The sequence below is a fragment of the Onychomys torridus genome, chromosome 23 (assembly GCF_903995425.1).
Source record: "Onychomys torridus chromosome 23, mOncTor1.1, whole genome shotgun sequence".
In the NCBI taxonomy this organism is placed as follows: domain Eukaryota; kingdom Metazoa; phylum Chordata; class Mammalia; order Rodentia; family Cricetidae; genus Onychomys; species Onychomys torridus.
This window is the reverse complement of record NC_050465.1, coordinates 603,136-629,197: the sequence shown is the minus strand read 5'-3', so window position 1 is coordinate 629,197 and position 26,062 is coordinate 603,136. Positions and strand designations below refer to the sequence as shown.

Here is a 26,062-nt window from a genome sequence, read left to right as displayed (position 1 = left end):
CGTGGGGGTCTGCATGTCGCCTGCTGATGACACAAGACATTAAACCTGGAAGAGCAGGATCCTTACACATACCAGGCCCCAGGCTTGCTCATTCTCTCTCTCACTTTCTCTCTCTCTCTCTCTCTCTCTCTCTCTCTCTCTCTCCTCTCCCTCCCCTCCTCCCTCCCTCCCTCCCTCCCTCCCTCCTCTCTCTCTCCCCTCCCCCTCCCTCCCTGCCTCTCTCTCTCTCTCTTTCCCCCCCCCCCTCCCTCCCTCCCTCTCTCTCTTACCCCCCTCCCCCTCCCTCCCCTTCTCTCTCTCTTTCCCCCCTCCCCCTCCCTCCCTCTCTCTCTCCCCCCCCTCCCCCTCCCTCCCTCCCTCCCTCCCTCTCTCTCTCTTCTCTCTCCCTCCCTCCCCCCTCCCCCTCCGTCCCCCCCCTCTCTCCCCTCTCTCTGCCTGTGGATCAGGATGTAAAGCTCTCAACTACTGCTTCAGTCAGTGCCATGCATGCTGCCATCATAGTCATGGACTCACCCTCTGAAACTGTAAGCAAGCCCTCAATTAAATACTTTCTTTCGTAAGAGTTGCCTTGGTCATGGTGCCTCTTTATGGCAGTAGAACAGTAACAAGACACTGTGCTTCCTCTTTAGTCCATCAGGTCCCCCAGCCTGTGGGGTGGTTTTATTCACATTCAGGGCCAGTCCTTTTCCTTCAGTTCTTCTTTCCTTTGTCCAACTTCTCTGATAATGTCCTCCTGCATACGTGCCTCACTCACCCTGGAGGCATGTCTTAATACAGTCACCTTGATAATCAAGAGTGACCATCACATTCAGCCTAGTGGCAGAACTGCAGTAGACTTCTCAGGACCTCAGAACCACCAGTATGGGTACTAGGCTTACTCTTGCCATTATCCCATTGGTTTGTCTAAACTTAGTCCCAGATGAATCCAGTGTCTATCTCCTTTTGTGGAATAGCACTGTTGGAGATACCCAGGGCTGGTGTTATAATCAGACTTCAGTGGCCGATGAAATCTGGGGACTGATGCTAATTCTTTTTTTCTCTGATAATTTTTTGTTCACTCTTTGCAACAGTTTGGAACTTCCTATCCCCAGCTCCCTTCAAATCATCCTCACCTTAAAGACTCTAGGATGGTATTCTCAAAACAAACCATTTATCCTTCACACAAGGGCCAGAGACAATCTGACAATCACACCGGAGTAAGAAGGCTGCTGAAATCTAGCATATAGGAGTCAGGGGTGTGCTTAGTACCCTACAGTTTGCAAGAAAGTGCCCAACCGTGAAGTGTGATAGGCTCCAAAATATCAATGTAGTATCATATTTTCTGCCTCCACTTATTTTTGCATATATTCCAGGGTCCCCAGTGGATGGCCTGATACCATGTGCCAAACTCTTTCTAGATGGTCATCTTCAGTAACATCCAAGATCTGGAGATGCTCAAGTCCCTTGTAGAAAATAATAATTGTATTTGCATACAGTCTATGTACTTCCTTTTGTATATTTAAAGCATCTCTAGGTATTTCATAATTCCTAATAGTATATAAACATTATATCATCAATGGTTGTTTTATTATTTTAGTTAGGGAGTATAACAAGAAAATAATTCTGTATATGTTCAGTCAAATACAACTTTCCTTCCAAATAGTATTTAGCTGTGGTAGGTTGAGTTCTTGGATGTGGAACCTCCAGATACAGAGGACAGGCTATACTATGGGGTTCAGTGTGGGTACACTGGTACGATTCATGTCCCACACAGGTTGAAGAGAAATGGTACTGAGGAGGGCATGAGGTTTATAACTTACTGGAAGTTTATTTCTGTAACTTTCCATGGAAAGTTTTCAGGCCACAGTCTACTATGGGCTAATGAAACTGCAAAAACTAAAACTTGAGATAAGGGGAGAGCACTGCAGAGACACAGGAAGAGTGATGTCTGAATAGGGATGTCATGGACGGAATTAGATCCCTCCCCAAATCCATGATTTGAAGCTGACCCATCCAGTGTGACCATCCCTGGAGACAGTGCCCTTAAAGATGTGATGAAAGGAGCTGGGAAGACAGCTGCTGTATGAAGTGCTAGCTGTGGGACATGAGGACCTGAGCTTGGTGCTCACAGCCCACCTGATGGCTCACACAGTGCCGGCCGGGGTGGTGGGCGGATGGCGACAAGTGGATCCCTGGAGCTTACTGGCCAGCCGGGCAACACTGTCTCAAAAATCAACATAAATAGCACTAAGGAGTGACATCTGAGGTTGACCTCTAGCCTCTGCAACATACGCAAACATGTGCACTCTATACAAACATGCACACGCATGAACACACACGTGTAAAGAGGTCATTAACGTTCAACAGGGTCCCAAGGGTGAGGGTGTAATACAGTACCCGTAGCAGAATAATACCCCAGCAACCTTTGTAGGTAGAGGAGAGACTGTGTGAGGATAAAGCAAGAGGTGGCTATCTGCCAGCTAAGGACAGATCAACCTGATATCCTTGTTCTCGGACTTCCATTCTGCAGAACTGTGAGAATTAAGTTTCTATTATTTGACTGATCCAGTCCATGATGTTTTGTTATGGCTGCCCTAGCAGATCGACACACTAGACTATGTGTTTTGGAACAACACGAGGAAGTAGGAAGAGCACATAGGATTTAGTGTATGGCCTTCTTTACCCTTAATTTCTCCTCTATAAATTGGGACTAGTTATGCTCTTTTGTTGTTGTTGTTTTGTTTTGGGGACAAGGTTTCATTAGGCCTATGCTAGCCTTGAACTCGCTGTGTTGTTGAGGATGACTTTGGACTTTTCATCCTCCTGCCTCTGCCTCTCCAGTGCTGGGATTATAGGTGTTCACCACCACACCTAGTTCATGTAGTTCTGGGGACAACATCCAGGGTTTTGTGCATGGGAGGCAAAGCACTCTACTAACTGAGCTACATATTTCCTTTTGGGTTTTGATAAAAAAAATTGACAACAGATGCAAAGGACCTGTCTTAGTTAATATTCTATTGCTGTGAGGAGACACTATGACCAAGACAGATTATAACATAAAAGCGTTTCACTGGGGCTTGCTTATCTTTTTGGAGAGTTAGTCCATGACTATCATGGCAGGTAGTGTGATGGCAGGCAGGCATGGCACTGGAGCAGTAGCTGAGAGCTTACATCCTGATCCTCAGGCAAGAAATAGGAAAAGAGAAACTGGGCCTGGTATGGGCTTTTGAAACCTCAAAGCCCACCCTCAGTGACACACCTCCTCCAAGAAGGCCACACCTCCTAATCCTTCCCAAATATCACCCTACTATGGGGGACAATCTCATTTAAACCACCACAGGGCCTGACATCAAAGCAGGCACCACTCACTTGTTACTGCACTTGGAGAACCTTGCAAGTGGAGACCTTGCTATACTTGCTATGTGGCTTTGTGTCTGGAGTACCTGGGACTCCTGGAATGTCATAGACACATGTGAGCTGTCAGGAGCATTTTGGATCCAGTAAAATTGTTCTGATTTGGTAGATTTCCCATTAAAGAAACTATTGGCATGGTTGTGAAATAGCAGCCACAGCCTCAGACTTCAGTTCTAGTAGAGGAAGAAGTGTGAGGAACTCAGTTATTGATTTTAGATACCTCCAAATCGTAAGATGGAGCTCAGCTGAGAGTAGAGTGGTAACTTCACATTGCAAGGCTGGGGTGATGGCTCAGTTGGGAAAGTGCTGGCTGCACATACTTGAGGACCTGAGTTCAGATCCTCAGGACCCATGTAAAGAGCCAGGAACAGCAAGCAGCAGGTATCTGCGGCCTAAGCATTGGCAAGGGCAAGACAGGCCAGTCTCCAGACCTCACCAATTCAGTCTTGCTGATCTGGTAAGCTTCAGGTTCAATGAGAGACCTTGCCTGCAGCCTTCACATGCACACCTGAATGTAAACACAGAGACATGCAAGCATGCATGCTCCCATACACACTTCTGGTGCCCTGCTTCATTACTCTGCTTTATTCCCTGGAGACAAGGTCTCTCAGTGAGCCTGGAGCTACGCAGGTGGCCAGTGGTGAGGCTCTTATCTCTCTGCCCCTGGCCAGTAGTGCTGGGGTCACAAGTGTGTGCTGCCATACTAGGTGTTTTTAAAATGTGGGTGTTAGGTTCCAAACTCAAGTCCCTATGCTTGTACAGCAAGTGCCCTTATCCATAGAACCATCTCTCTGGCCTCCTCTTTTTTTTTTTTTTTTAGTTTTTTGGACTAGCCAAAGTTTTCAAACTCTGGGCTTACTGCCCTGGGCTAATTTGTTTGTCTGAATTAATTTTCAGCAGGGGGTGGCTGCCTCATTTCTCAGAGCCCTTCTCTTTTGGAAGGAATGCCTTTTAATTCAAACAGTACAAGTAGGGCTCTTTGGCAACTAGTGTAAAGGGTGCCTTGACATTTCTGTAAAGGCATTTAAATGTTACTGTCTCTGAAGAAACAATTTTAGAATATGAAACCTTTACCCCCACCCCCACCAGGCAAGGAAGAAAAACATCATCAACTTAATTATATCTGTAAAATAACTTCCACGTTTGCTTTTCATGATGCTACTGGAAGATAATAGTGCTACTTGCAAATTACAAAATAATTATGGATAATTTGATGAAACTTGCTTTGGATTTTTGTCGCTGTAAATGACACTTTACTTTAGAGGACAAGGGTACATGGAAAGCCATATATTATCCTTCCTGATTGGTAAAAGATCTGCTGGGAGACAAACAGTTGGAACAATATTTCCCAGGAGAGCCTCACATGGGCATATCAAAGTCCTTTCATAGGTGTGGGATCAAACCCAGGGCCTAGTACTTGCATGCAAACAATCTACCAACTGAACCATATCCTAGCCTCATAACATCTTCTTATAATTAGAAAAAGGAGCCCAAAGATGCTTATTTCTCTCTCTGCTCCTCTCTCTCTCTCTCTCTCTCTCTCTCTCTCTCTCTCTCTCTCTCTCTCTCTGTCTCTCCCTCTCTCTCTCTCTGCGCACAGTTACATGTGCACATATGTGCATGAGTGTGGAAGCCAGTTGTGTTATTCCTCAGGCACTGGCTACCCTTTTTTACTTTTTTAAAGACAAGGTGTCTAAGTTAGGGTTGCTATTGCTGTGATGAAACACCATGATTAAAAGGAAGTTGGGGAAGAAAGGGTCTATTTGGCTTATGTTTCCACATTACTGTTCACCACTGAAGGAAGTTAGGACAGGAACTCAAACAGGGTAGGAGCCTGGAGATGGAAGCAGATGCAGAGGCCATGGAGTGGTGCTGCTTACTGGCTTGTACTTTATGGCTTATTCTGCATGCTTTCTTATAGAACCCAGGACCACTGAATGGTACCACCTGCAATAGGCTGGGTCCTCCCACATCAATTGCTAATTTAGAAAATACTCTGCAGGCTTGTCTACAGCCTGATTTTTTTTTTTTTAAGTATAGCTTCCATTTTATTTTTCCAAGGTGTTTCTTCTGTCCTTATGAAGCTGCCTCTTTACATGGGCTTTGGTCAAGATTGAGGTACAGCAACCAGCAGGTCTAACTCATGGTGGGGGTGTTTGTCCTTCTGGACTTTAGGATTGATTCCTGGCTACCTTGCTCTGAATGACACAGTGATGCAGAGTTTGGGAAGCGCATCAAAGACACTTGCTTTGGCGATGTCTCTGATAGCAGCAGCCTCTGCAATGTTCTAAATGATAAACTTCTTAATGGCCTTGTCCTTGGGCATGCATCAGGCACAGTTCATGTAGCAAATTGGCTATATATGGCTGAGGCCCTTTTTGGCACTGTTTTTTCTTTTTTTGGTCATCTTGGAGTCATGACCCCAAAGAACCTAGAGCCTGATCTGCTGGAGGCATTTTTCTCAGTCAAAGTTCCCTCCTCTCAGACTAGTATAGCTTATGTCAAGTTGGCATAAAACTAGCCAGCACACAGGATCTCTTGCTGGTCTGGAATGTGCCAATTAGGCTAGGCTGGCTGGCCAGCAAGCTGCAGGGATCCATCTGTTTCTATCTTCCTAGTACTGGGTTTACAAATGTGTGCCTCCCTGCCTAGCTTTTTTAATTTTAATTTTTTTTCTTAATGTGCATTCTGGGGAATAAACTCAGGTTCTTGTGTTCACAAGACAATCAATTTACATGGCTGAGCTATCTCCCCAGCCCCTAGTTCATTATATGTAGAGTATTTATTGTGATAAGAAACATAAGTGTGAAGTCTACCTCCTTAACATGATTTTAAAGGTATATTGCAGAAGTGCTTGCCATGTGCGCACTGCTATGCAGCACATTCTTAGAGTCTATTCACTTTACATCATTGAAACTACACTACACATTGGCCAGCAGCTCCCAATTTCTCTTTCTCACACCCCTGGAAATGTCTTTTCTATGTTTTGCTTCTGTGAGTTTGACCTCTAGCTGTAGGATTGTGCAGTTTGTCTTTCTGTCACAGCTTGTATGCTGTCTAGATGGTCCATGTTGCAGCCAATCATAAGATTTCCTTCTTCTTAGATCCCAAATATCATTCTGTTGTGTGGACACAGCACATTTTCTTTAGCCATTTAGCTGTTGGTGAATGGTTAGGCTGTTGCCATATTTTGGGTATTATGAATAGTGCTGCAATGAATGGAGGAGTGCTAATATGTCTCTGAGATTCTGCTTTTAATTCTAATGGATAAATACACAGAAAACAGGATGGCCTAACCATATAGCATTTTTATTTTTAACCCTTTAAAAGCCTGCATATTCTTTCCCATGAAGCTGTACCATATTATGTTCGCACCAACACTACACAAGAGTTCTATGATGGTTAAATTTAATGGTCAACTTAACACAATCTAGAACCACCTAGAAAGAAAGACTCAGTCAATGATTGTTTAAGTCAGGTTAGCCAATGGGCATCTTGATCCCATCAATTAAAGTGTGAAGACCTACCTACCTACTATGGGTGGCACCATTCCCTAGGAAGAACTTGGGTTGCATAAGAATGGAGAAAGTAAGCTGAGCACTAGTGTAGCAGGAATCTTAGAGTCTTATTAACAAGATCAAACCTGAGTGTAGTTAGAGTTTTCCTGCCTGGCCCAGAGTCAGGACAAATCTCTCTCACCTGCCAGGCCCATAGACGCTCAGAACCAACCAAGTAAACACACAGAAACTTACATTGCTTACAAACTGTATGGCATGGCAGGCTTCTTGTTATCTACTTCTTCTATCTTAAATTAACCCATTTCTGTTAGTCTATACTTTGCCACATGGCTTGTGGCTTACCGGTATCTTTACATGTTGCTTCTCATGGTAGCGGCTGGGAGTGTCCCTCCCCCAGCCTTCCACTTCCCAGAATTCTCTTCTCTCTTGTCCCGCCTATACTTCCTGCCTGGCCACTGGCCAATCAGAATTTTATTTACACAGAGCGATATTCACAGCACTTCCTCTTTTCTTTTTTTTTAAACGCAAGGTTTTAACTTTTACATAGTAAAATTACATATAACAAAACAATTATTAAGCAAGAATTACAGTTACAATATTAAAGAAGATATCCTATCTGATATTTGTGAATCCAAGGTTTTATATCTAACTTATCTTTTATCATAACTGAGACAGTTATAACTATCTAGTCTTCAACCACATCAAAGACCTCAGAAGGATATAATATTACCTGAGAACCGGGAGAAGGATGCAAGCAACTTTCGGGAGTCCTGCAGGGTAGACAGAGACAGCTGGCAGCCTGGACAGTCACCTAATGTTCCTTTGTAAAGTTGGGGCATTTGTCTTCAGCCCACAGGGATAGAGTCTCTCGGTCACTTCTCTCAGTGTCCTGTAGAATGTCTGGCAGTTTCCTCTGCGAAGCAGGAACCTGAAGGACCATTTTGTCAAGCAAAGTTTAGTGGTCACCTTTCTATTGGTCCTGCATGTCCAGTCGATCAAGCAGTCCAGGCAAGAACAGTTTCTTGCCCAAATGGCTGTTTTTGCCAAGGTGAAGATAAACTCCATATGAAGTGTCTTCAATGCCCATCCTCCTCTCTGAAGTAAATTGGTGCTGCCAGGAGCAGACATGTCTCACTGTCCAGAAAGTCTAAATTTTAAAAATATTTTAAATGCCATATTTTGTAGACCTTTGAAGTGTTTGAAGATTACCTGTCTATCTGAAATATCTCTATGTATACCTAGAAGATGTAACTAACATGGCTATGAGTATGATTATCATAGATGGCCAGTTATTAATCTATTTTTAATTATCCATTACAATTTTAAATGAGCTGTACAAACATAATACCTTAAACAAGAGTAGAAATATACACACAGTATAACAAAATTAAGTTTGTATCAATAGACTAAAATCTATATCAATATAAAACATTTTAAATGAGTTGTTGTTCTTTAGAAGTTCATTTATCTACCCTTTCATCCTATATCTATATCGTGTACCCTTTTTTTCTTTAGAAAGAGATCGCATTTATAATTAACCCAATTTAAAGAAAAATATTGGTTTTTCTCTGTCCCACACCAGAGGGCTCTTTTGATTTGGGACACAAGAATCTCTTAACCTTTTCTTTTTAACAATGTGCTTGTGTTTAGAGAAGGAGTGAGCCAATTCCATCTCCAAAGCCAGCTGGGAATTTGGGCGTAGTTTTTCTTGCTACTTCCTGCTGGAGGGGGGCGCTGTATCTTATGGGGACACAAAGAAAATTTTAGGATTATGGAGTAATCCATGAGGGTAAACCTCTGAGCCAGTTGCCTTGAAACCATTCTGGATGTCAGATCATCTGGGCCATGGTGTCATCAGAGAACTTTCAGGTGGTCTTGGTTGATCAAACCTGATGTATCTGGAACAAACCATAGCCTCTGGCTTTCTGTGGAAACAAAAGCAGAGACTCTTCCAAAGCAACGTATCCTTATATCCAAATTTTGAAGTCAAGGTACCTTTAAAATTTACATATTTGTTTAACTCAACAGCTTTCACGATCAAATCTTTTTTGTAGTTAAAAATTCCAAAGACAAGACAAACCAGATTTCTGTGTAATATCCATCTTTGTAAGACTGAAACGCCAATGTGGCTGGCTGCTTGCTCTGCCCACCTCAGCTTCTTAAGGTGCGGTGGTACAGTTTACAGCCAGCTCTGGGTCTGGAGGCATGTGTACCATCAACTATCAGAAGCAGTTCTATCAAAGCAGTGCATAGCCCAGAAACTCTTTTTTTTTTTTTTTTTTTAAACCGGCAAAAGCTAAATCCACTATGCAGTAGAGTAAAGTGTTGCTTGTAGATTTCTCATTCCCGCCACACTGCAGGTCAGACGCACACGCCAGGAACCCACCATAGTAGCTCAAACAGGCAGGCTGCTGTTATCTTGAGAGAGACAAGTAGGAAGCTGTTTTTAGCTCCATTTTAGAATCTTTTTTCTCAGGTTTCAGGTGGAAATTCTTGCCAACACTTTGGGCGCCATTTGTACTTAGAGTTTTCCTGCCTGGCCCAGAGTCAGGACAAATCTCTCTCACCCGCCAGGCCCATAGACGCTCAAACCCAACCAAGTAAACACACAGAAACTTACATTGCTTACAAACTGTATGGTGTGGCAGGCTTCTTGTTATCTACTTCTTCTATTTTAAATTAACCCACTACTGTTAGTCTATACTTTGCCACATGGCTTGTGGCTTACCGGTGTCTTTACATGTTGCTTCTCATGGTAGCGGGTGACAGTGTCCCTCCCCCAGCCTTCCACTTCCCAGAATTCTCTTCTCTCTTGTCCCGCCTATACTTCCTGCCTGGCCACTGGCCAATCAGAATTTTATTTACATAGAGTGATATCCACGGCACCTGAGGCCAGTTATTGGGGTGAATGTTGGAAGATCAGAGACACAGAACAAGCCACAGCTACCTCACCTTGCCAGTTCCTCAGCTGGTCTTATTTCCTCAGACTGGAAGCTTCTGAGTCCTCATCCACATGAATCTCAGCTGAACTGTGCTGCTCCGCCTGAATGCTTAACCAGCCAAATGCTAAACTAGCCAAATGCTTCTAGTTTCTGGTCCTCACACCTTATATAATCTTTCTCTTTCTGACCCTACTCCCTGGTATTAAAGGCGTATGTCACCATGCTTGGCTGTATCCAATGTGGCCTTGAACTCACAGAGATCCACAGGGATTTCTGTCTCTGGAATGCTAGGATTAAAGGCATGTACTACCACTGCCTATCTTCATGTTTAATATTGTGGCTGTCCTGTTCTCTGACCCCAGATAAGTTTATTATCCTGCACAATTTTTTAGGGAACACAATACCACACACTAGCATTCATGTGCTAATTCATTGCTCTTTGCTCTTGACTGTGGGTGTTACTAGGTTCTTTGAGCCCCTATCTCTACGACTCCCCTGAGACAATAAATTCTGCCCTTGAATCATGAGCCAAATAAACCCTTTCTCTCTTAAGTTGTTTTTGTCTGCTATTTTATCACAGCCACAGGAAAGGGAACAAAAATGAGTTCCAGTTTCTTCTCATTTTCAACAACTCTTGTAATTCTCTGTTGTTTTTCTTTCATAGATGGGCGTCCTAGCAGGTGTGATGTGGTTTCTCAATGTAATTTTAATTTTTACCTCCTTGATCATTAATGATGGTGATGATCCCTTCAAATACCTGCCCACCATTACTAGTATCTTATACTACACACAAAAATCATGTCATTTTTTTTTAAAAAAATAAGTGATTTAACATAAGATGTTAAACTATAAAACTCTTGGAAGAAAACAGCTAGGAAATCCTTCATCGTTCTTGGCAATGATTTCTGGAATATGACATCAAAAAGCATGGGCCATGGTGCTGACTTATTCTATAGAGTCAGATAGTAACTATTTACTGTTGGCAAGTTGTTGGGTTTCTGCTGTTACAGTGGAAACAGGTGCAGACAGTACATATATGGATGGATGTGGTAGCATCTTGATAAAGCTTTATTTGCCCAAACAGCCTGGGATGGAGTCTGCTTGTAGGCTGTTGCTTGCTAAAGACTTTTTACTCAAGACTTTTGTGCCTATGTACTGTTGGATGCTGAGCCAGCTCTCCACAGTTGATGCCAGGAACAGTACCCCCACCCCATCATGACAAAATGCCAAATGTCCTCTAGGGGGCAAAATCACTGCTAGTTGTTGACCCTCTTACCTAATTGGCTGAGATAACTTGAGAAATACTTTCAGGAGAGCTGTCTTAAGATAACAAAGCATAGGATAAGGTAGAAGAAGAGTCAAAAAACTGGTGGTGTATTTGTCTTAGGTAGGTCAAGGTTACCTCAAAGGGACCATTATCACCACCTAAATTTGGAAAGTGGTTCAAAAATAACTGTGAGGATAACACAGTTGCAAAGTGCTTTGTTAATAATGCAAATATGAGCTTAACCTACTTTTGTGATCAGCACAAAAAAACCACATCGAACACATTAGCATGTGTTCTAATGGGACTCTGGGTCTGAGGGCTTTCTGTGTGTCAGAAAGACTGGGGTGTGGGGTGGGGACAGCCAGCAAGTCCAATTCCCACTTGGGCAAAGGTTTATTTTTTCTGCTTATCTGAATTCAGAACAAACACAGTCAGAGGGAATTTTGAAAGCACTCACATGGTTCTCATTGTTTAGACAAGGCAAGACAAAAAAGGCCTGTTTTCATAGCAAATTGGCAATAACACGTATTTTGAAAGTTGGAAACAGCATAATGCCTCATCTCAGAGAATGGTGTCTTCTTGTCTTGTAGAATAAACACCTGTTTTGTAAAATAGAAGCATAAAAGCTGTCTTTATAAAAATTGTTGGATTTCTTCATTTCTTTTATTCTCCAGTAATTAAAAAATTAAGTACAATTTGAAATCGTATAACATATAGATCTGTGTTTTTAAACAAACAAGTAAATAATAGCAAAGCAATCTCACATCTCAACAGAGCTTCAGTTAGGTCCCTTTGAGCTCACTTTCTCTTTAGATTAGAGGGGAAAAAAACTTCCTTCTTTAAGAAAATTTTCTTCAGATAAGTACATTTTTCTTACTAACAAGGAGAAATAGTGTGGAAATTGTCCTTGAAAGGAGCTAGTTGTCATCACGTGCTAGAAATGCTGCTATTCTCAATGTCTCTTATGATTAGAGTTGATACATTTGGTGACAGACTTTTCCAGTGCCAAAAGCCGTGGAATCATAAGGGCCAGTAGGTGGCTAAGTGGATAATTTCTTCTTTCCTTGGGGCCATGAAAAAATATGTGAAGAATTGTATTCTCAACAATTCACATTTCTGTGTACCCTCAAGGACCTTGCTCCTTAAGGCCCTCCTGCCTGGCCCCATAGCTTCTACTGAATACCCAGTTACCTTCTTTGCAGAACAGCAGAATGTAAGATTGTATGGGATGCATCTGACAACAGCTTTTCTTCTCTGTCCCCAGGTTACCATGGCCTCTACTGTGAGGAAGAATACAATGAGTGCCTGTCTGCTCCTTGCCTGAATGCTGCCACCTGCAGGGACCTCATCAATGGTTATGAGTGTGTGTGCCTGGCAGAATACAAAGGTAAGCCATTTTTTATGATTTCTTGGCTCTAAATGACTATATTGCATGGAGTTCTCAACTTAGCATGTAAGCCCCTAACTGGAGCATGGATTTGTTTATAATCAAAACCAAATACTGAGGCTGGGATAGTGGATGGGTCCCAGAAGACCCATTTGTATGTTTCAGACTCCCTTCTGATAAGCTGAGAAACCCTTCTGCCTTTTTTTTTTTCTTACATGCATCTCTGTTCAACGCATATAAAGGTAGACACTGAAAGGGTTGTTAATGTATGCTGGCAGAGACAGGTCAAAGGCTGTGGCTAGGAACAAGAAAGAAGAAAGCAGAAAGCATGCTGTTCTCTATGGCTTGTTGGGTAAAAACAGTATGCCCTTGGTGAGGAAGATGGGGGAGTCTCATGTATTGGCAAAGATGTGAGTTTTTATTAAACAAGTCAGTTGGGAGGCAAATGTCAGTTCATCTGATTGGATGCCTGTTAAAGTCACTCTGGAAAAACAGCTGACATTGATGGGGTAGTTATAGTGTATGGGTCATGTTCTAAGCATACACGTGCATTAACTCATTGAATCCTGCTGGCAGCCCCACAAGACAGATTGATAATGTTATCTGTCATGAGCCAGCCAGTGTGGTTTGGTTCCTAAAGCCCTTCTCCCTGCCTTTACGTTGGCTTCTAGCCATGGTGTATGGATGGTGTGGCTTCATCTAAGCCCAGATGCTCAAGTTTGAGAACTACAGCTCACAACAGCTACACCATGAATGCTGCTTGCTAGTGATTGCACAGTTCCCTAAGCCAGAGCACCAGAGCTGGCTTTAGATTTTTGAAATACTTTTGTGGCCCTATTTATATCCATTTCCCTTAACCTTTCAGCTCCTTTCACTGCTTACTTGATGTCTTCCATCTGCCTTTTACTGCTGCTTCTCTTTCATGGGCCCTCCTCTATTTCATGACCTTTCTGGCAAGCTCCAAGGACTGCCACACACTGAGGTATTCTGTGAGAGCTCTGGATGCAGCTAAAGCTGACCAGGTCTTATGCCCAGTGTATCTGCTGTTTCATTTGGAATGGGATACCCAGTGACAACCACGAAGCATCCACTTCCTCAAAGCCACAAGGGCAGACATGTTGGCTTATCTTTATGGCTTTTCAGCTTGGGATCTATCAGAGCATGGAGAATGAGGGAATCCATTTGATTCTGGAAAGAAGAAAAGAACAATGACTCTAGTGGTTTAATTAGTTCATCTCAATTGTGCCACAGGTCTGTCCAGCCTGGACAATCTCAAATGGATTTTGGCCAATGATATGGAGATTTCCAGATCCTTCAGTAATAGAGTTGGTGCAGGCAATAGACTTCAAACAACCTAAACTACCAATGTTCTTTAGTTTGTGGAACAGATCTCGCCTTTATAATTAGCAAAACCATTAAGCAGATGTATCCTGAACATGTATGTTCTTCTATCTATTCTTCTATCCTTGACCTTTAGTTCACACTGGCCTCACTACGCAAGAAAAATATAGTTGCATTTAAAAGCCTACCAATGTCCCTGAAAATTCTAATGCTATGATGTTAACTTTTTCCATGTAGTTTCCATACATTTTCAGTGTTGTTGTCCATATTGTTGTTCCAAAATCACAGCACGTCTTCAGAAGCCCTGTATCAGACTCCTCATTCCAAACACATACCTGACTCTACCTCTATAGGATAAAAGAAAATTATTATGTGGAGAATCTTCAAATGTACCCAGTCTCCCTTTCCTACCTCCCCTCCCCTTCTGTGAGCCATGACTCTCAAACTTGAGCTCATATCAGCTTCTGCCAGCAGGATGTTATAGATCACTGCACCTTAACTTTCCAGTTTTTTAATTCTAGGCTTAAAATGGGGCCCAAGACTTTGCATTTTTGGCATATTCTCAGGTGTACCTGTGCAAACTCCTCCCTGTAAGTGTATCTGAAATGACAGTAACTGGCATGTCATTCTGTCTCATGTTAGCTGGCCATGCTTCATCCTGCTTGAGTTCAATGCTTGCCTGTGCTCTGAGTTAGGAGTTTTCGTCCATCTGAGAAGTTCCCCCTAATTACCTTGCTGTTTGTACATCTACAGTGTTGAGTTTTTCTTTTACCATATAAATAAATGCATCTCCTAGTGTAAGAAAGTGAAGAGTCTAGAAAGAGAGCAGCTGAAGCCCAAATTCAATGTTCTTGATCCCATGAGGGAAAAGATAATAGGAAGATGAGGTTCTCAAGGGATGCTATAGGAGCTTGGGAGTCCATCTTCTAATCAGAAGAGAAGGTTCAATTCCAGGGAGAGCTGAGAACTTAAGGAACTGATGAGTGAGGGGTGCAAAGGACCCCTGAGTTCATGGAGTTGAAGGGTATGATGTGAACATACCATATATGACCTCAGGAGGCTGCATCGTCACCTCATTTTGTAGACACTGGCTGCTCTTCAAGGGAGTTGCATAGTCTGGAGGCCCTAATCCTTTCTTGTGTGGCTGGAAGAGAATGGTTTTATCCTGCTCACACCAGTGGGCCCTGAGAAATCCAGACTGAGAGGCCTCTTTACTCTAGGCCGCAGAAGACAGGACCCAGCTGGCTGTTAATCCTGTCAGTTTAAAAAGTAATGTGTCTTACTTAGAATGGAATTTGAATCTGGAGAGCACAAAGGTGGAACTCTTTTCTGATAGACATAAACATTTGAGAAGATGGAGGTCATCAGAGGAAAGATGGTTGCCATAGAGAAAAGATCCAAGGGCTCTGAGGGCAGATACTCCAGAAGGAGAAGGATCAGGCCAAAACAAGGCTGTCACCAAGTGACTATACAGGACCTCAGTAAGAGGAAGAACCTGGCTTGCAAGTGGGTTGATTCAGGGTGCCCAGTGAACACAATGTGCGAGTTGTCATTTCCTGGTAGATGTTCTAACTCCGAGCCTAAACAGAACATTCTATAAGATTTTTTTATGGGTTGTGCAGGTTGTATACAAAACAGAGAGAGGACTGGGAGGATTGGGCAGCATGCAGCCATATTTGGAATGGTAAAGGACTGGGGGTTAGAGGACCACCTAAATTTGAGAACAAAGGAAAGATAGTTCAGTTGGTGAAGTGCTTACTTTGTGAATATGAGGACCTGAGTTCAATTTCCAGAACCCACATACACAGCATGTGGTGGTTCACTTCTGTAATCCTAGTTTTGGAGAGGCAGAGACAGGGGTTTTCTGGAACTCACAGGCCAGCCAGTCTAGCATATTTGATGAATTCCAAGCTAATGAGAGACCTTATCTCAAATGAGATGGATGGCATTTCAGAGGCTGATACCTAAGGTTGTTTCTTGGTCTTTACATGCACACACATATACCTGTACACACAAGAAATTGCTGTACACTCAATAATTCAGAAACCATGCTATTACATACCCTCTCTGGGACTGTGTTTGTAAGAAGTGTCCTCAGGAGACATTTAGATAGTGAAAGGGAAGAACAGGAGGGATGTGGGAAGACTGATTTAAATGCAGGGAGTGACCCAGATGGATGAGAGCAATGTGACTATGATAATTTAATGGTGAAGAGAGTCTCTTAGAATAGGCACAACTGCTATATTAGCTAGCTGCTGCCACGCAGAGGCTTACAATACACCAGTGGCTTAGGACATGGCTTTGAATGTATATTAGTTCTGTCAGTCCAGATATGGCTTAAGCAGTGCTGTGCCTAGGGTCCCTCAGGCCACTGTGCATGGAACTGCCTGAGCTCTAAGCTAAGGCTGGAATCCAGAAGGATAAGCTCCTGAAGACTCCCAGTGCTGGACAGAATTCAGATTCTTCCTTAGGGCTGTAGAATTCATAACAGCTTGCTTCATCCCCATTGCTCCAAATATTCAGTGTCAGCAAAGGCCTAGGTCCCCTTAATGGCTTCCCCAGTCAGGGTAGGCCCACCTAGGATTTGCTTTCCAAGTAAGCTGATTTGGAACTTTAACTGTGTCTTAAAAAGCTCTGAACTTTCCTGTATGCTCTGGAATAGAAGTTCATATTCAGGGGGAGAGAATTACATGGGGACAGATCACATGGGGAAGGATTTAAATAGCCAAAGTAAAGTTCTATATCATTTTAATCAAGTCTCTATGAGGCGAAGGAGCCACACACGCCTGTTAAAGACCTCCTCCCTAAGAGCAGATAGGGCATTAATTATCATTTTTGTTGCTGGAGCAAAATACCTCACAATCTCAATTTAGGCTGCACCTTCACAGCCTCATCTACTGGCCTCTCAGAGCCTCCTTGCAGGAACTCCAACCCTGTCATATATTGCCTGGTGTCAGTGGCTCTCTGGGACTTTGGCCCCAAACTCCATGGACTCCTCAATCTTGCATTATCCATGCCTTTAGATCCAGTACCATGCAGTTGATGAAGAGCACCATGAAGTGGTGCTCTCAGTTTAGAATGAAGCCTGCCCCCCTTGGACTGCAGTTACACACATATCTTACCAAGGCAGTGGTTTTTGATCAGAGAACCTTCCCTTCCATGCTATTCACAGTTTAGCTCATGTCTTTCAACCACATTTGCATTTTCACAAGGCACAGCTTTCCATGGGTGGGATGAGAGGAGTAAGCCATAGCCATACCACAGCCTGGATACTCTCCTATCTTGAATTTCTTCTGCCAAACTATGAATCCACTACCTTAGACATTAGTCTCCCAAAAGTCCTCAAGGCACAGAGAGGATGCATCCAGAACATAACATGGTTTGAGAACCAGTATTCCTGGCAGTCTTTGTTTCTCTCTGAAATCTCATAAGCCAGGCACCATGGTCGACACTTCCCTCCATATTCTGGTCTCCTAAACCCCCGGTGGAATGGCCTGACAAACTGTGTCATAGCCTTCCCCAGATTTTTTAGTTCCCAATTCCAAACTCTTTCGTGTTCATCTTGCAAACTAACTTCAAAAGCCTAAGAACTGCCTGATCAGATTTATCATAGAAACTGCTCTATTCGTTTGGTATCAATTTTCTATATTAGTTACTTTCCTCTTTGATGTGACAAGAGAAATTTAAGGAAGAAAGGGTTTGTTGGTTTGTTCTGGCTCACAGTTTGAGGATGCAGTCCATCATAGCAAAGAAAGTATGGTGGCAGGAAGATGAGGTAGCTGGTCACATTGCATATGTACTCAAGCAGAGAGAAAATGAAATTCAAGCAACACTTTTAAATGGACTGGCAAGATGGCTCAGCAGGAAAAGGTGCTTGCCACACAAGCCTGGAAGCCAGGGAATTTAAAAATTAAGGATGCTAGAAAACATGACCAGCTGAACAGAAAACAATGTTCTGACACATCTCAATGCATTCTACAGTGACAATAAGAACTTTGCTCTTCCCTGACTTTGCACACTCCTCTACTTAGAGTTTCTTCTCTCTTCTGCTTTTCTTCCAAGTGTCTCGAGGACTGGTCCAGATAGCACCTTTATGTCATTCCTTTTTATTTGTTTCTTAACCATTTTCAGCTGGCTCTTGTTCAGGGAAACGCACAGGGAACACATTGAAAGCTTGGCTGTGACATCCATGAGTCTTCCCCTCCACCACTTTCCTGACTTGGTGTCCTTTGTCCATTGATCACTGACTGACCATGTCATTGGCTCTGTCTGCAACTCACTCTTGCCTCCCTCCCTTTTCTCTCCCTGTCTTCATTTAGTCCTGGCTCCTGGGACACCATGGATGCTGTTAGGTTCTGGACCTCCATTCTTAGCTTCCCAGTCTCGCCTCTTTGCCCTCATCCACTCCGGTGTGTGCTTCCTTGTCTTCCTGTTTGTCTGGACAATCCCATTTAGCCTTGTGTTCCATTCCTTACTGGTTTCAGACTTCCCTTCCTGCCTCTTGACATCACGAGCCCTGATGGCAGTGACTCCCTAGGTTCCTTCAGTTGGTGATGTGCACAAAGCAAGTCCTCAGAAGCCACATTTACTTTAAACTTGCTTAGGCTGGGAGTGTAGCTCAGAGGGAGAGTGCTCTCCTAAGGTTCCCCTAGCATGTGTAGGATCCTGGGGTCAATCAATGCTATGACAAACCCCAAAACAGACAATCAAAAGAACCTGTTATTAATCACATTAATTGAATAAAGAAAGCCAATTAGAACAGGTAAGATGTAAGATTTTCCTGTGTTGCCTGTCACCCATATCAAGAGGAATGGAAGGGGTAGAGAGAGGGTGGGAAATGATGTAAATATAGTGTATTCATGTATGAAATTATCAACAAATAAAATATATCAAGGTAGCAAAAGAAAATGTAAGTTTCTACTATGGGCATGATGCTGTTAGATGATGTTATACATCGATGGACTCAAGCAGTCTCCTTTCAGCCACAAATACGGTGATTCTTCCTTCATAATTTTAAAGCTAGTTAATGATGGATCTAAAATGACTTTTGTTTAGTGTTCATAGCCTCAGAAGTGTCAGAAAATCAAGGTATAGCTTTATGTTGGATTGATTTTTATTTCTTTACAGCAGAATAAATTTAATGATTAACCAATACTTATTTGGGATTTTTGTGACAAATATTATTTATTACTTTTGTTTGTTGTAAAATTATGAGCATTTTTATCATTGGTATGCTATTTTCTTTATTTTTTTTAAATCACTAAAAATTATTTAATGATTTAAATGAAAAATGGCTCGCAAGTATTTGCACATTTGTTCTTCATCGGATGCTAATTTTTTTATATTTGTGTTTTAATTTTACATATCAGCCATGGGTTCCCCTGTCCTCCAACCTCCCCCACCTTCCCCCAATCCCCTCCCCTCCATTCCCATCTCCTCCAGGGCCAAGACTCCCCTGGGGATTCATTTAAACATGGTGGATTCAGTACAGGCAGGTCCAGTCCCCTCCTTACAGGCTGAGCAAAGTGTCCCTGTGTAAGCCCAAGGTTCCAAACAGCCAGCTCATGCACTAAGGACAGGTCCAGGTCCCACAGTCTGGGTGCCTCCCAAACAGTTCAAGCTATACAATTATCTCACTTATCCAGAGGGCCTGATCCAGCTGGGGGCTCCACAGCCTTTGGTTCATAATTCATGTGCTTCCATTCATTTGGCTATTTGTCCCTGTGCTTTTCCAATCTTGGGCTCAACAATTCACGCTATTACACTCACTCCTCTTTCTCAACAATTGGACTCCTGGAGCTTCACTGGGGCCTGACCAAGGATCTCTGCATCTGCTTCCATCAGGTATTGGAGGAGAGTTCCAGCACGACCATTAGGGTGTTTGGCCATCTGATCACCAGACTAGGTCAGATCAGGCTTTCTCTCGACCATTGCCAGCAGTCTACAGAGGATGTATCATTGTGGATTTCTGGGGACCTCTGCAGCACTCTGCCTATTCCTGTTCTCATGTGGTCATCATGTATCATGGTCTGTTATTCCTTGTTCTCCCTTTCTGTTCTTGATCCAGCTGGGATCTCCTGCTCCCCTAAGCTGTCTTTCCCTCAAACCTTGCCCTTCATTACTCCCACTGTAGTCCAGGTTGTTCATGTAGATCTCATCCATTTCTCTGTTGTTAGGCAAACCCTGTGTCTTTCCTAGGGTCCCGTTTCCTAGGTAACCTCCCTGGAGTTGTGTAGCAGTCTAGTCATCTTTGTTTTACATCTAGTATCCTACTATGAGTGAGTACATACCATGTTTGTCCTTCTGAGTCTGGGTTACCTCACTCAGGATGATTTTTTCTAGATCCATCCATTTGCCTGCAAACCTCATGATGTCATTGTTTTTCTCTGCTGAGTAGTAATCCATTGTGTATATGTACCATGTTTTCTTTATCCATTCTTCAGTTGAAGGGCATCTAGGTTGTTTCCAGGTTCTGGCTATTACAAACAATGCTGATATGAACATAGCTGAGCAAATGCTCTTGTGGTATGATTGAGCATTCCTTGGATATATGGCCAAGAGTGCTACAGCTGGGTCTTGGGGGAGATGGATTCCCAATTTTCTAAGGAAGTGCCATATTGATTTCCAAAGTGGCTGTACAAGCTTGCATTCCCACTACCAGTGGAGGAGAGTTCCCCTTGCTCCACATCCTCTCCAGCATAAGCTGTGGTCTGTGTTTTTGATCTTAGCCACTCTGACAGGTGTAAGGTGGTATCTCAGAGTCGTTTTGATTTGCATTTCCTGGATAATTAGGGATGTTGAGCAATTCCTTAAATGTTTTTCAGCCATTTGAACTTCCTCTGTTGAGAATTCTATGTTTAGTTCTATACCCCATTTCTTAATTGGACTGTTGGGCATTTTGATGTCTAATTTCTTGAGTTCTTTATATATTCTGGATATCAGCCCTCTGTCAGATGTGGGGTTGGTGAAGACCTTTTCCCATTCTGTAGGCTGTCTCTTTGTCTTGTTGACCATGTCCTTTGCTCTACAAAAGCTTCTTGGTTTCAACAGGTCCCATTGATTGATTGTTTCTCTCAGTGTCTGTGCTACTAGTGTTATATTTAGAAAGTGATCTCTGGTGCCAATGTGTTCAAGAGTACTTCCTACTTTCTCTTCTCTCAGGTTCAGAGTAAGTGGATGTATGTTGAGGTCTTTGATCCACTTGGACTTAACTTTTGTGCAGATATGGATCTATTTGCAGCCTTCTACACATTGACATCCAGTTATGCCAGCACCATTTGTTGAAGATGCTTTCTTTTTTCCATTGTACATTTTTGGCTTCTTTGTCAAAAATTATATGTTCATAGGTGTGCGGGTTAATGTCAGGGTTTTCAATTCGATTCCATTGGTCCCCATGTCGGTTTTTATGCCAGTACCAAGCTGTTTTTATTATGGTAGCTCTATAATAGAGCTTGAGGTCGGGGATCGTGATGCCTCCAGAGGTTGTTTTATTGTACAGGATTCTTTTGGCTATCCTGTTTTGTTTTTTTTTTTTTTTTTTCCATATAAAGTTGAGTATTATTCTTTCCAGGTCTGTGAAGAATTGTGCTGGTAATTTGATGGGGATTTCGTTGAATCTGTAGATTGCTTTTGGTAAGATTGCCATTTTTACTATGTTAATCCTGCCTATCCATGAGCATGGGAGGTCTTTCCATTTTCTGACATCTTCTTCAATTTCTTTTTTCAGGGACTTAAAGTTCTTGTCATATAGGTCCTTCACATGCTTAGTTAGCATAACCCCAAGGTATTTTATATCACTTGTGGCTATTGTAAAGGGTGATGTATCTCTGATTTCCTTCTCAGCCTGTTTGTCTATTATATATAGGAGGGCTACTGATTTTTTTGAGTTGATCATGTATCCTGCTATGTTGCTGAAGGTTTTTATTAGCTGTATCAGTTCCTTGGTTGAATTTTGGGGGTCACTCATGTATACTATCATGTCATTTGCAAATAGGGAAAGCCTGACTTCTTCCTTTCCAATTTGTATCCCCTTAATCTCCTTATGTTGTCTTATAGCTCTGGCTAGAACTTCAAGTACTATATTGAATAAGTATGGAGAGAGGGGACAGCCTTGCCTTGTTCCTGATTTTAGTGGTATTGCTTTGAGTTTCTCTCCATTTAATTTGAAGTTGGCTGTTGGCTTGCTGTAGATTGCCTTTATTATGTGTAGGTATGTTCCCTGTATTCTTGATCGCTCCAAGACCTTTATCATGAAGGGGTGTTGGATTTTGTCAAATGCCTTTTATGCATCTAGTGAGATGATCATGTGGTTTTTTTTCTTTGAGTTTGTTTATATGGTGTATTACATTGACGGACATTCCTATGTTGAACCACCCTTGCATCCCTGGGATGAAGCCTCCTTGATCATGGTGGATAATTGTTTTGATGTGTTCTTGGAGTCTGTTTGCCAGTATTTTAATGAGTATTTTTGCATCAATGTTCATGAGGGAGATTTGTCTGTACTTCTCTTTCTTTGTTGCATCTTTGTTTGTGTTAGGAATCAGGGTAATTGTAGCCTCATAGAAGGAGTTTGGTAATATTCCTTCTGCTTCTATTGTGTGGAATAATTTGAAGAGTATTGGTATTAAGTCTTCTTTGAAGATCTGGTAGAATTCTGCAGTGAAACCATCTGGTCCTGGGCTGTTTTTGGTTGGGAGACTTTTAATGACTGATTCTATTTCCTTAGGGGTTATTGGACTATTTAAATGGCTATCTGGTCTTGATTTAACTTAGGTATGTGGTACCTATCCAGAAAATTATCCATTTCTTATAGATTTTCCAGTTTTGTGGAGTAGAGGTTTTTAAAGTATGACCTGATGATTCTCTGGATTTCCTCATTATCTGTTGTTATGTTCCCCTTTTCATTTCTGATTTTGTTAATTTGGATGCTCTCTCTCTGTCTTTTGGTTAGTTTGGATAAGGGCTTGTCTATCTTGTTGATCTTCTCAAAGAACCAACTCTTTGTTTCATTAATCCTTTGTATTGTTCTCTTTATTTCTATTTTATTGATTTCAGCTCTCAATTTGATAATTTCCTGGCATCTGTTCCTCCTGGGAGACTTTGCTTTTTCCTGTTCAAGGGCTTTCAGGTGTGCTGTCTAGTCACTAGTGAGAAATGTCTCCAGCTTCTTTATGTGGGCATTCAGTATGAATTTCCCTCTTAGCACTGCTTTCATATTGTCCCATAAGTTTGGGTATGTGGTGTATTCATTTTCATTGATCTCTAGGAAGTCTTTAATTTCTTTATTTCTTCCTTAACCCATTGATGATTCAGTTGACTATTATTCAGTTTCCATGAGATTGTAGGATTTCTGTACTTTTTTTTTCTGTTGTTGAAATCTAACTTTAAACCATGGTGGTCCGATAGAACACAGGAGGTTATTCCAATTGTTTTGTATCTGTTGAGATTTGCTTTGTGGCCAAGTACGTGGTCGATTTTAGAGAAGGTTCCATGGGATGCTGAGAAGAAGGTATATTCTTTTTTGTTTGGGTGGAATGTTCTGTAGATATCGATTAAGCATTTGAGTCGTAACATCAGTTAAGACCATTATGTCTCTGTTAAGTTTCAATTTGGCCGATCTGTCCAGAAGTGAAAGTGGGGTGTTGAAATCTCCCACTATTAATGTGTGGGGCTTCATATGTGATTTTAGCTTTAATAATGTTTCTTCTCCATATGTGGGTGCCCTTGTGTTTGGGGCATAAATGTTCAGAATTGAGACTTCATCTTGGTGGGTCTTTCCTGAGATGAATATGTAATGTCCTTCATCATCTCTTTTGATTGATTTTAGTTTCAATTCTATTTTGCTGGATATTAAGATGGCTACACCCGCTTGCTTCTTAAGACCATTTGATTGGAAAATCTTTTCCTAGCTTTTCATTCTTAGGAGGTGCCTGTCTTTGAATTTGAGGTGTGTTTCTTGTATGCAGCAGAAAGATGGGTCCTGTTTTTCTATCCATTCTGTTAGTCTGTTTCTTTTTATAGGTGAATTAAGTCCATTGATATTAAGGGATATTAATGACCAGTGATTGTTCGTTCCTGTTGTTATTTTTATTTTTTGGTGGTAGTGTGTGTGTACTTCTCTTCTTTGGGGTTTACTGCTGTGGTGTTATCTATGGCCTGTGTTTTCATGGGTGTATCTGCCTTCCTTAGGTTGGAATTTTCCTTCTAGTGCTTTCTGTAGGGCTGGGTTTGTGGATAAGTATTGTTTAAATCTGGTTTTGTCTTGGAAGGTCTTGTTCACTCCATCTATGATGATTGAAAGTTTTGCTGGGTATATTAATCTAGGCTGGCATCCGTGGTCTCTTAGTGTCTGCATTATATCTGTCCAGGTCCTTCTGGCTTTCAAAGTCTCCATTGAGAAATCGGGTGTTACTCTGATGGGTTTGCCTTTATAAGTCACTCGGCCTTTTTTCCTTTGCTGCCCTTAACATTCTTTCTTTATTCTGTAAGTTTATTTGTTTAATTATTATGTGGTGTGGGGACTTTTTGGGGAGTCTAGTCTGTTTGGTGTTCTATAGGCTTCTTGTATCTTCATAGGCATTTCCTTCTTTAAGTTGGGAAAGTTTTCTTATAAGATCTTGTTAAATTTATTTTCTGTGCCCTTGAGTTGGTATTCTTCTCCTTCTTCTATCCCTATTATTCTTAGGTTTGGTCTTTTCATGGTGTCCTAAATTTCTTGGAAATTTTGGGTCATGACTTTGTTGGTTTTAGTGTTTTCTTTGACTGATGAATCTACTTCTTCTAACGTATCTTCAACACCAGAGATCCTCTCTTTCATCTCTTGCATTCTGTTGGTTATACTTGCATCTGAAGTTCATGTTTGTTTACTCAGATTTTCTATTTCCAGCATTCCTTCTGCTAGTGTCTTCTTCATTTTTTTCTATTTCCCTCTTCAGGTCTTTGACTGTTTCCCTCATCTGTTTCACTGCTTTTTCATGATTTTCTTTCAGGGAATTATTGTCTTCTGCTTTATTTATCCTTTCCTCTAGTTTTTTAAAGCGTTCTTCCCATTTTTTGTTTGTCTGTTCCTCTACTTTACTTTTTATTTCTTCTATATAAGGCTCTAGCCTCTTCATGATGTTACTTATAAGGTTGTTTTCTCCTTCTTCTTCTTCTTCTTCTTCTTCTTCTTCTTCTTCTTCTTCTTCTTCTTCTTCTTCTCCCTCTCCCTCTCCCTGTTCTTCTTGTTCTCGTTCTCGTTCTCCTCCTCCTCCTCCTCCTCCTCCTCCTCCTCCTCCTCCTCCTTCTTCTTCTTCTTCTTCTTCTTCTTCTTCTTCTTCTTCTTCTTCTTCTTCTTCCATTCTGTGATGTTCAGGTCTAGCTGTTGGAGAAGGGCTAGGTTCTGGTGATGCTGTATTGCTCTTTATTTTGTTGTATGTACTTCTGCCTTGACGTCTGCCCATCTCCTTGTGGGTTCGGTCTTGTTCTTATCAGTGTACTTGGTCCAGACAGAGCTGACAGATTTAGGGAGCCTCTCTCTGGTCCAGATGGAAGCTCTGGGCCAAATGGGAGCTCTGGGCCAGATGAGAGTGCTTGCCGGATAGGAGCTGGGGGCCTGGACTCTGAGTCTCAGGAAGTCCCTGGGGTCTCCTTATCTTGTCCCGATGGGATTCTGGGACAGGATGGAAGCTCTGGTCCAGATGGGAGTTCCGGGGCAGGATAGAATGCTGTACACTGGTCTCTAAGTCTCTGGAAGTAGCTGGGATCTCCAGCAGATGGGTGTAGGGGCAAGGTATTGAGGTTGTAGTGTCCACCAGTTGGTCTCTGTGTCCAAATGGGAGTTCCGGGGTGGATGGGAGCTGGGGGCTGGTCTCTGAGTCTCAGGAAGTGGCTGGGGTCTCTGGCAAATGGGTGTGGGTGCAGTGTGTGGAGACTGCAGGGTCTGTCTGCAGTCTTGGAAAAGGGGAGCCTTCCCTTAGGGCCTGAAGATTGGCTGGAAACTGGGGCCAAGTTGGGCAGGTCCTCCCAGGATGGTGCCCAGGGATGGGACTTAGGGGCGGTTGCCTCTCTGACTTTAACCCCAGGCACTCACCTCTGGTCCAAATGGGAGTTCCAGGGGCGGCAGTGGCTGGGGTCTTGGGCAAATGGGTGTGAGGGCAGGGTGTGGAGACTGCAAGGTCTGCCTGCAGTCTCTGGTCCAGTTGGGAGTCTGGTGCAGATGGGAGCTGGGGGCTGA

General features: G+C 42.5%; 1 protein-coding gene across 1 annotated transcript in view; it reads left to right on the top strand.

The window, feature by feature from the left end:
• Positions 1 to 26,062, top strand: part of Dner (delta/notch like EGF repeat containing) — a 336,946-nt gene that overhangs the window by 273,577 nt on the left and 37,307 nt on the right. The window contains exon 9 of the mRNA XM_036173515.1: positions 12,385 to 12,507. Coding sequence (XP_036029408.1) covers positions 12,385 to 12,507 — 123 coding nt within the window. The remainder of the gene's footprint in view (positions 1 to 12,384; positions 12,508 to 26,062) is intronic.